The 11,821-nt window shown below is 38.0% G+C and overlaps 1 protein-coding gene across 1 annotated transcript in view; it reads left to right on the top strand.

Moving 5' to 3' along the window:
- The first annotated feature begins 2,315 nt into the window (after window positions 1–2,315).
- The window catches only part of LOC107758826 (lysophosphatidylcholine acyltransferase 1-like), a 39,951-nt gene continuing 30,445 nt past the window's right edge, over window positions 2,316–11,821 (top strand). Inside the window, exon 1 of the mRNA XM_016576655.1 lies at window positions 2,316–2,659. Within this exon, the coding sequence (XP_016432141.1) occupies window positions 2,549–2,659 (111 nt within the window). The 5' untranslated portion in view covers window positions 2,316–2,548. The remainder of the gene's footprint in view (window positions 2,660–11,821) is intronic.

Here is an 11,821-nt window from a genome sequence, read left to right as displayed (position 1 = left end):
TTTCTTATACAAATAAATGTAGACCCTTTACAATAAAAAAAAATGTCAATAAAGATAAATCACATAGAAGTTAAAATGTAGGCATTCATTTATTTCAATATTACACAAACATTGTTTTTGTTCAACATGATTTGTAAATTCTTTAATACTGAAACATATAAAACCACACAATTATTACACACTTTTGCATAATTTGATCAATTAGGCCTACAGCTTGTTTGTAAATGACAAGAACATTCCTGTACAAGTAAATTGTATCTAGATTTTTAGAAATGGTTTTCTACACACATTCTCAGCGTTCATCTCAAGCTGCTCTTGATTGTTTTCTTGGTAATCAAGTAGGCTTGGGATGATTTATTTAGTGCACGTTTTGCCATTTGTGCGACAGACGCTGTAATTGCTGCTTGCAGCTGTTGTGGTGGACACGAAAAACATAAAATACATCTTACATTATTTATTGGGTTTCATAGTATTCTCTGAAAAATGTGCACCAATTTACAACATGATTGGAATAGCACACAATAAACAATATTCTACTCACAAGTGAAATTTACATTTATTTTATAGTCGTTTTGTTTTCTTCACATGTCTCATATTTCAAACATGCTCTTCACTCTTCTTGGTAAATAAAGCTTTATTAGGTGCAAAATTGTTCAGTGTGGTGGAAATTATACAATAACTGTGGGCCAGCTGTAACCTTTGAATAATTGATATAAATACAATAAATGTTGAAACACTTTATTTCATGCTTTGTTCAGTTTATCATAGCTTTAACACGTTTTTCTCTCTAATGGATTTTCATAGTTTAAGACTGGAAGAGTGGATCTGAGACTAGGGTAAAACAATCAAATCTATATATGAAAGTGATTTTAAAAAGTAGCGTTTCCAAACCAAGTTCAATTCATATTTGCACATACTAAATGATATAATCTTAAAACAGCTGAACAGTTTTAACGCGTAGGCTATCAGACTCCACTCGCCTGTTGATTGTTATGGGCATGTAACGCTCTAGCGGCCCTAGGGCCCGTATGCTGAACTATAGTATGAGCATCTGCTTTTCAGATCTATAGAAACAGAAGAAGCAGCAGGAGCCAAAGTCACACCAGAAAACGGTATTAGAATTGAAGAAGTGTGTTGAATAAATAGACAGGGCTTGGTGTTCTCTAACTGGCATGGGTCCATATATTGCATGCCCTGTGTTTACTCCTCTCTGTGTAGTTTGTAAATGCACATGAATTAAAGAATATAAATTACTGGAGCATAACATAGCAGGAGCTGTCACGTGATACGTTTCTTTTCTCACCGATGGTCAGGATAGACCAATCACAGCCACATGTTATTACAAGATAATGAATCTTACGAATTTAAAAATCCATTGTAGGGACATTGCCTAAAAATTCAGATACTGATCCTTGAAAGGAATATATTTAAACTATTCAAACTTTTTAGTGGAAAATGTATTTAATGAGAGAGAGAGAGAGAGAGAGTTTTATTAAATTATATATATTTGTTGTTGTATTATGTTGTTGTTTTTCCCCTTTTTTTATTCAAATAACAATATTATACATTGTTTTATAAAGAAATAACATCAAAAAGAAGAAAGGAAAATAAAAAGGAAAAGGAGAGAAAAATAAATGACAACAAATAGGAGTTGCCAGGGTGAGGTACGTATAAAAGTTCAAAACAAAGACACAATATATGCATATATACATATCAAAATCAAATAAATATATTATACAGTTCACAAGCTTTCAAAGTTTTTACAGCTTTCTTATTCAAGGAGTCTCTGATGTCAATATATCATAAAACCATAAAATTGTGTTTATTATTAGTAAATTTAAACTTATGAATGTGAAATTTGGTCAAGAGTATAAGTAAATTAATTGAGTAAAAATACTGTTCCTCTTGCAGTCAGTAAAACCAAAGAGTACATTTTCCCAAAGGAGTCATGTGATGCGTATATACATATACATATAGCAACAAATTATTTATTACATAAGATATATTTGTATGCTTAAATAACAAACCAAACTTAACAATGTCCCATGAGAGGATCCTTGAGGCTCTCAAGCGTTGCCGCCCATCGCATCCGCGCATGCGCAGTCACAGTGAGCGGGAGATTGAGGTCTCTGCAGAGCACAAGAGGGCGCTTCTGAATGTATGGGTGTTTTCAAAATGCAGGGTGTTTCTGAATCATGCAATCAAAATGATCTACCTTACATAACCCCACCCCTAAACCTACCGTCCCTATGACGTCAGCCAATCAGGAACCATGGTCTAAAAACGCCCCGATCTGGTAACTCCCATTACTTTCCTGCAGAGACCTGTACTTGGGTGAGCGGAGGCGGAGCGGCCCGCGCATGCGCACCGCGGCAGGATAGCTTCTGCCCCTCCGTGACATCCAGCGGGACTGAGCGACTGCTGCTGCGCTATCGTCAAATACATGCTCCGCCTAATCCCGCAGCCCTCCTCGAGCTCCGGGACCGCTAGATAATAACGCGCAGACCGCGGCGCTTCGGTGACGGTAATTGATCGGGGTTCGACGAGGATGAGGCTGATCGTGACGCGTGCGGATGGAGAGGAGAAGCGCGAGCTGCCGCCTCCGTTCAGAAACCCGTTCGCGCACGAGCTGCGGTTCACGGCGGCGCAGAAGCTGCAGGTAGGTGCGGCGGGGGCCGGTGTTTGCTGGTGTGGATGACCGCGCTGTAGCAGTGCTCCTCTCTGGCCTGCTGCTCTGCTGCTGCTCTGCTGCTGCTCTGGAAGCGGAGGATCCTTCCTGTGCTACATGTTGCGCTCGCAGAAGAACCAATCAGGACGCGAGCCTCACAGCGGCCTTTGTCTGAACCAGACGTGTGCAACATCTGTCTATCTATCTGTCTGTCTATCTATCTATCTATCTATCTGTCTGTCTATCTATCTATCTATCTATCTATCTATCTGACTGTCTATCTATCTATCTATCTATCTATCTATCTATCTATCTGACTGTAAAAAAATCAATATTGGCAAAGCTTGGAAGAAACAATAATAACAATTAAACAATTAAAATAATAGAAGAAAAACATTATAACAATTTAAACTTAAATAAACAGTGTAACAAATTAGAACATGTGTGAACATTTGATACCACAGTGTTTAACATAAACACACACACAGGCTGAGGGTCACTGTGGTGGACAGTAGGGCTATCTATCTATCTCTCTCTCTCTCTCTTTCTCTCCATCCATCCATCTCTCTCTCTCTCTCTCTCTCTCTCTCTCTCTCTTTCTCTCCATCTATCTATCCATCCATCCATCCATCCATCCATCCCTCTCTCTCTCTCTCTCTCTCTCTCTCTCTATCTATCCATCTATGGATTGTTGGTTCTGTTTGTCTGCTGGAGCGGTGGATGTGTGGAAGGCTGATTTCTGAGAGAGATTTCAGCTGGACAGTTAATCAGCTTTTCCAGGTGAAGATAAGCCCGTGTGTGTGTGCATGGAGGCCTCTAAAATTAAACGTCTAGTTAGTTTGTGTTAGTTAGTGGGATGTTTCGGTGTTTGGTGGAGCTTCATGAGCTAAATCCTGCAGGATCGGAGATGATCCAGTCTTGAGCTTTGGTGGAAGAAATCACATCTGACCCATTCATTTGTTTATTGATTAGTGGGCTATTAATAATGCAGAGACTTAAATAGGATATTTTTCTTAAAATTCCAGGTTTTCAGTGTGTTTTCAAACTCTTGGATGTAATAATACTAATGTAATAATATCTCCTAAGATAAACATGTTCCTGACATAAAACTCACTGAAGTATGGTAAAACAGGTAGATTTCAGACACTAGCTGTAGTGATGCTCTTGTTTACAGCCATTAATAAAGAAAAAGCTAGTCATCTGTGCGTTATTGCATAAGCGTCTGCTGGTTCTCATGGTAATGTGTGAGTTATCTCGGTCTGCATCAGCACATGTAAAGGTGTGTGACCAGTCGTCTCTTCAAGGACTGCCAAGCAATTAGCATGCACTGAATTGACCTCTCCGAGTCTCCGGGATCCTTTAGCATCACAGTGTTGAAGGCTTTGCTTCAGAAATCCTTTAAGTCTTCAGCTCTCTAATTAACAGCCTCAGGTAATGAGCCATTGAAGACAGACGTGATCATTCTTCAGTGCGATGGACTGGCTGTCAGTTGCATGCTCTGTTTACTCTGTCAGTACGTTTTAACACTTGATGTTTTTAATGTGACTTTGATATCAAAATAACTTCTGTGGCAGGAGCTCTTTTATTCTCATCAAGCTCTTTATTCTTCAGTATTTGTGCATCATGTTTGTGTTGGACGGCTCCTGTCCTGTCACATCCATTTAGAGCCACAGAGTCGCATGTTTTCAGACAGTTTTGCCACTGAGGCACCATTATATGTTTGGAAAGCAGTATTTCTGCACTGGGTGTTATGATTTATGCTCTCTCTCTCTCTCTCTCTCTATCTATCCATCTATGGATTGTTGGTTCTGTTTGTCTGCTGGAGCGGTGGATGTGTGGAAGGCTGATTTCTGAGAGATATTTCAGCTGGACAGTTAATCAGCTTTTCCAGGTGAAGATAAGCCCGTGTGTGTGTGCATGGAGGCCTCTAAAATGAAACGTCTAGTTAGTTTGTGTTAGTTAGTGGGATGTTCCATTTAGAGCCACAGAGTCGCATGTTTTCAGACAGTTTTGCCACTGAGGCACCATTATATGTTTGGAAAGCAGTATTTCTGCACTGGGTGTTATGATTTATGATTCATGATACACTGTTGTGATTGTGTTAGTATATGCGGTCCCATCGTTTCTCAAAGGCTGTTTGCGTGAACGTCTTTGGGAGCCATTAGTAGCACAAACACAGCAGTTTTGTCTAATTATGTGCTTTCATTCTGCTTACTCCGCTTTGAGGAGTGTTTGCATTAGATTGGTATGTGAATGTTAATCGGCTCCTTGAGGAATCATTATGATATAATATTTATCTAGTGCTGTCTTGTTTTAAAGGGCTAGATCATCCAAAAATAAAGAGTCAAACTCCAAAATATTTAAAAAGTACAATTAAGTAGTTATAGGATAGCTTTGTGTGACTAAAATGTAACTTATTTACAGATAATCATGAGTTAGTGGTAAAAGTGTCCCAAGATAAAGAACATCTTTGCAAAATGCCATTTAAAGCACATGTAAAGTTCTTTAAAAGTGTACTCTTTGTATTTGTCATGTTGGTTTTCATATTCAAAATCCAGACTAACATTTGAGAGCTGGAGCTAGTTCTGCAGATTTGGTGTGTGGGAGTATTAAACATACAGATCATGTAATCATAAAATTACTGTTGGTTTACATTAATAAGTACAGTTACTAAAATATTGCATGCTCATTTCTTGTTTATTTCATGTTAATACACATTCGATAGTAAAGCACTTTAAGCTTGAGTTGGGAAGCATACAAAATGTACTTTTATTAACAACAGTAACATGTGCAAAATCTAATTCTTATATAGAAACTTTATATATTCCACGAGTATTAAATGTACCATTATACTTCTATAGTATTATATGGAACTGACCAACTTCAGTGATTATGTGCAAATTGAAGAAAAGTTGTATTTATTTATTTTTTTTTTTCACTTTGTGACTTTTCTTACTTCATACAGAAAAACTGTGTAAAACTCAGACAAAATCTGATTTCTTGATGATTTGATATTTTATAATAGTGATTTTATAATTTCAAAATACTAAGCTACAAAATGTAGAAATGAATGACTAATAAGCCAATAAGTGCTCATTTGCTGCCATCTACTGGTTATAATGGTGATTGTATGTATTTTTTTATTTTACGTAAGCGTTTGGTTATCACAAAGTACATTTTGGTCATCCCATTAAAAATAACATTCAAAGTAGATTATTTTAGAGCTTTAAAGTGCTGGAAATAGTTGTGTGAAATGCTTGAAAGTCATTGAAATGTGTTTGACTTTCTCTCTCAAAAAGTTGTTCAAACCCTGAAATGAATAATGTAATAGCATTCGACTATTATGAGTTGAACAACACGGTGCAACCGCACACAAAATTAGTCTGGAGCCCCGCCCATGGCTCCTGATGATATATGAAGCAAAACGATCAGTCTGTGCAAGAAAACGAACATTATTTACAGCATTATTACCTGTAATCCAGAGCCTCAGGCAAACAGTCCAAAGCCCTTGAACGAATCGTTCTTTTGAACCGATACTTTTTAGTGAACTAGTTCATCAAATCGGACTGAAGCATCTGAAACCGTTCGCAGCTCGAAACATTTCTCTGCTGGCAGTCACTCAGACTCGACATGAACCGATTGCTTGTGACGTCTCTCATTTGTAACTTTGGAAAATTAATTTGCTGAAGGAATAAATGTAAGTCAGTCTTACTGGTTTAGAATGACTTGATGGCAGATTTCCTTTAACAGTACGTGCGGAGAGGACCGTCAGCAGAAAGACACTTTCTTCACACTCGCATTTAGCTTCTCAGATTTAGGCTGTGCTTTCCACAAATAATCATTCAACAAAGCATATTCCGCTCTTCTAAATACTGATGTGTAGTAATGTCATCAAGCAGTGTGGGTTGCTCTGAACAGAGCTGCTTGACTCTTGCACGTCTGGCGGTTGTGTTTTGCAGCCGTGTGAGAATGAAGCTTCTGTCGCGTAGTTTCCTGTGCTTTGTGGCTGTATTTTAATGGTGATCTTTCAGCTTTCTCGTCATGCCTAACGCTCAGTCCTTCAGTCAGTGAGATGATTCAGATTGTCTGCTTGTCGACAGGCTGTTTGTTTTGCCTGTTTGACGTTTCTAGAGAAAACGCAGCAGCTCCGAGTGAAACTCTTCATGTTTTCTGCTTGTGAACCGAAGCTGGGGTCACAGAGACTCCAGATGAACTCCAGACCGGCTCTGCTTCCGGCCGTACCGTCATTTTCCAGCAGATCACTTTCCCCTCTTCACAGCAGTGAATAGAAACGCTCAGTAATCGGAAACTGTGAGATCTCCTTGATCCAAAGCACAGGAAGACTGCAGCTCAGAATAACCAGGACACTTAAATCTACTTTGCATGACTTGACGTTTTTAAAAGGAGGAGGCATTTCTTCAAATGTGTGGAATTGGTTTGAGAACTGCTGGGATTTTGCTGGAACTCTGATAATAGAATTCAGTTCCCAAAAGAAAAGCTGTTTACCATGTTTGTTGAGAAGTGCTTGAGGTCATTGAGCACATTTGGCCAAAACATTGTTATAATCGATGAAGTGCTGTTTAAGACTGTATTGGCTATGACTAGATGGCAAATAAGGCATTCTTCTCTGCTCCTCAAATACATAAAACATTAGCCTTCATAGAGAGAGTGTTTACTTGTTCAAAGAACCGGTTCTTTATTTACCCTTTACCTCTCCAAACTGTGTGCAGAACTTCATTCAGGGTGGAGCTGTCAGCTTTTGTTGACACTGAGTCACAAGCTCTTTTTAATAGTTTTCATTGGTTAAGAATTTGTAAAACCCACAGACTATGGGTGAAACAATTAGTTGGCATTATCGACAGTGTTGACAATAATAATTAAAAAAAGGTTTCTGTCTGACAATTCCTGATTATTACGTCTAAAATTAATAGGGATGCCCCGAGCTGATTGGGACCGGGGACGATTTGTTTAAACTGATCTAGGGCCCTATGAAATCGGTTTTATTTTTTCCCAAATTATGTTTTATTTAATTTTTTTTCCAAATAATTTTTCTGGATTCTGTTTTTTCCCCATTTAAATTTTTCTGGACTCCTTGTAAATGTAATTAAATTGTATTAATAAGAAAGCATGTGTAATTAATTAAAATCATGAACATTATACAATTTCACATTAATTTATTAAAAGTTTAACAAATATTACACGTTAAGGACCCTATGATTTTTTTTTTCTCATTACATGTTTTATTGTTACCAAATTCTTGGTAAATCACATTCAAATGTTTTAGCATGTCTAATTATTTTAGTGCATACAAACAACTTAATTTATTCAAATTCATACTTAAAATAGCCTTATGAAAATTTTTTTTTTTTCCTCATTTGATGAATTTCATTTATCTTTTAATTATTGAAAATTAAACAGTACAAATGGCCTTCAAAGGGGATTTACTGTTAAAATTAAAACATGGAAATGTTGTGTGATTATTCCTTTAAAAATAAAGTTTTAATAATTTGAGTAGTAGTAGTAGTAGTATTTAAATTCTACTGAACAATAGTTATATATTTCTGGCACAATGTCTTCAAGTTAAACCAAACTTTTATTTTGACGGGTTGCCGTGAATAACTTTACATTTCTGTGTGTTTATGTAGTCCCATATTCTACCAATGTCTTTATACAGTATGTGCAAATATATACAGAGAGAGTGCCTTATATATGTGTATACACACACACACACACACACACATATTATTTTACTCTCTGCACATCTCTGTATACATCATTAGCTAACTATGGTCATAAGTTACATTGGACTCTATTGGTAACGATGGAACTCGCGATCGTAGTTGCTTTAGGGAAACGCACCTCTGATCAGTGGCACCTGTAGGACTGAATCTCACTCTTTCAGCAGGAGAGAGTCATTCATCTGGCGGAGGCTGAAGTGTTGCCATCAGTTTCTGTGAGGTTGTGGAAGACGTAAAGAGAAGCATCCTCTCTGTCCACCTGTCAGAGTAGGTTTGATGTTTATGCAGAGCATGATTTGCTGACTCTCATGACCTGCTAAACCACACCAGAACAGAACCGCAGTCAGTATGACCTTGAAATGCGCTGTATTTGAAGACTTTTTTTTACCAAGTTTAAGATGCACAAAACATTCATCTTGGTGCAGATGGAAACAGATGCTCGGCAGAATGACTCGCCTGTCAATTTCTCTCCATCTGTTTTCTATACAGAAACTAATTGGAAAATAAGACCAACATCTCCATGTGTGTTCCACAGAGGGAAAGTCATACAGTTTGGATAAAGTACATTTAATTTAGGTTCTTTAGTAATGCAGTGAATATGAATTGTGTATCACATATTTTATGGTTTGTGTAAAAATTATTTATTTATAGAAGTCAGTAAGAATAGTCAGTTAAGCACTAATGATTAATGTAATGTAATGACGTGCTTCCACACTGAATAAAATCATAAGTCTAGCAAAGTGTTTTTAATATATTAATGCAGTTTATAGTTACGGGAAGAAGGAGGAGGGAACTGGCAGATGTTTAATATATTTTAATAATAAAATAAACAACAAAACGAAATAAAAATGGCAGCCCGTCACAGACAACTGCCACATAAAACATAATAAAACAACGTCATTAGGGCACTGATTTCCTCGATTCAAAAAACGTGGACAGAATTGCGGAATCCAGTTGTAAAAACGGAATTTATAGTTTAACGCGGAGTGTCACGGAATTTTTCAAAGTTTGAATTAATTAATCAAAAGGAGGTCATTACACTTAAATCATATCGCGATATGGACTAGTATTTGTAAATATAACGCCGCAAAAAGACTATTTAAATATGAATCCTGCATGTTCTACGTGTTTCTGTGTGGTCCGAGACTGGATCAGATCGTGTCTTTCTGGTGGTCGGATCCACACTATGACACTAGATGGTTCTTCATGTCGAAATCCTTCTGTCCAGGCGTGACGGTTTGACAGACTCGCTGATGGATGAGCGTCCGCTGGTGAGGCGAGCACGAGGAATCGCTCACAGCAGTGCATGATGATGTGGAGGAAATGAGTCATGATTATTTCAGATGATGCACAGTGAGTCTTCACTTCAGGGCTGCCAGTCTGCAGTCATTCTAGGAGATGTTGGTTTCTTGAGGACAACGTTAAAAAGACAGCGGTCTGTCTGAATGACTGGTGTGTGTCTTTAAAGGGACAGATCACCCAAAAAGAGACGTTCATTTACTGTCATCATTTACTCACCCTCATGTTGTTCCAAACCTGTGTGAATTTATCCTGTGGGACACACAAAAAAATATATTTTAGAAATTCATTGGCTGTAAGCAATATTGAAGCCCATTCAATTCATGGTAAGCACAAACGACTTTAGACATCTTCCAAAAAAATATTTCTTGTGCTGACCCAAATTCCAGGTTTTTTTTCCATTTTTATTTTTTCTGGATTCGTTTTTTTTTTTTTTTTTTGTCATTTAAATTGTTTTAGACTCTTGTTTTAATAGTTAAATTAAGGCCCCGTCCACACGGAGACACGTTTAGCTGTATACACAAAAATGTTGTATCGGATTGGTGTTTCTTCCAGACGGATCCGGCGTTTTGGGAGCGTGAAACCGCTATTTTTTTTAAACTGGGTCCCAGAGTGGATAAATCTGAAAACGTCACCCTTGCGTTTTCGTGTGTACAGAGAATCCGTATATTTTGAAATATGAAACGATGAGGTCATCACCCCGCATCTCGACCCTAGTCAGACACCGCTACGTCACGTCACCGCAACAACAACATGAACAAACACTGAACGAATGTCTTTTTATCAACTAACATTAACACAGATTAATAAATGTTTTAATCCACGTCCGTTTGTATACCACGTGCAAGGTTTATGAACATAGTCCAAGTCTTCTCCGTTTTTAGTGTATCTCTGTGGCAGAATTACAGCGTCACGTACTGGTCTGGCATGAATACTACATCGTTTTGTGTCGGTTTTTTGTGTACGCAGATATTTCTTGAGACGAGGGGGGAAAAAAAGGACTGATAGGGAATGCTCTGGCTTCGTGTGGATGTAGCCTAAATTTTATTAATCAAAAAGCATGTCAAATTATTACAGAAATCATAGGGCTGTAAAATCGGGTCAAAATGAACTTAATTTCGGGATTTTAAACCGCTTGCCATAACGAAATTTCCAGAAAAGTTCACTCCGGCTGGTAAAACACCTTCAAACTCCCATCGGTCCATGGCGATGATGTAATAGGTAGGTGTGGCTCTGTGACTCCGCCTCTTTGACATGGAATCTTCTCCTCTTCATTTCTTTTATTTGGTCTGTTGAGGTCAGACACATACAATTGTGAACACTCTGTAGAGCTGCTTTACTGTTGTAACTCTAAGTAACACTGACATGGCAGCACTGCTTTTACATTTAGTCATTTAGCAGACGCTTTTATCCAAAGCGACTTACAAATGAGGACAATGGAAGCAATCAACATCAACAAAAGAGCAATGATATGCAAGTGCTATAACAAGTCTCAGTTAGCTTAACGCAGTACACGTAGCAAGGGCTTTTTTTATCATATAATAAATAAAAAGAAAACAGATAACATAGAAAAAGAATAGATCAAGCTAGTGTTAGAGGCCTTAACAGATGTGTTTTTAGCCGATTCTTGAAGATGGCTAACTGCTCGGACTGAGTTATTTCCAGGTAATTCCACCAGGAGGGAACATTTAATGTAAAAGTCAGTGAAAGTGATGTTGTGCCTCTCTGGGATGGCACAATAAAGTGACGTTCACTTGCAGAACACAAGCTTCTAGAGGGCACATAAGTATGAAGTAATGAATTTAGGTAAAGGGGTGCGGTGCCAGTGGTGGTTTTGTAGGCAAACGTTAATGCCTAGAATTCTATGCGAGCAGCTACTGGTAGCCAGTGCAAATTGATAAACAGAGGTGTGACGTGCATTATTTGTGGCTCATTAAAAATTTATCTTTCTGGATTAATTGTAGAGGTTTGATGGAACTGGCTGGAAGACCTGCCAAGAGAGCATTGCAATAGTCCAGCCTGGACAGAACAAGAGCTTGAACAAGGAGTTGTGAAGCATGTTCCGAAAGAAAGGGCCTGATCTTCTTGATGTTGAATAAAGCAAATCTGCAGGACC

This window comes from Sinocyclocheilus rhinocerous, unplaced genomic scaffold, assembly GCF_001515625.1.
Source record: "Sinocyclocheilus rhinocerous isolate Xijiao unplaced genomic scaffold, SAMN03320098_v1.1 scaffold264, whole genome shotgun sequence".
Taxonomy (NCBI): Eukaryota; Metazoa; Chordata; class Actinopteri; order Cypriniformes; family Cyprinidae; genus Sinocyclocheilus; species Sinocyclocheilus rhinocerous.
The sequence above is the reverse complement of the archived record's forward strand: the minus strand, read 5'-3'. Positions and strand labels throughout refer to the sequence as shown.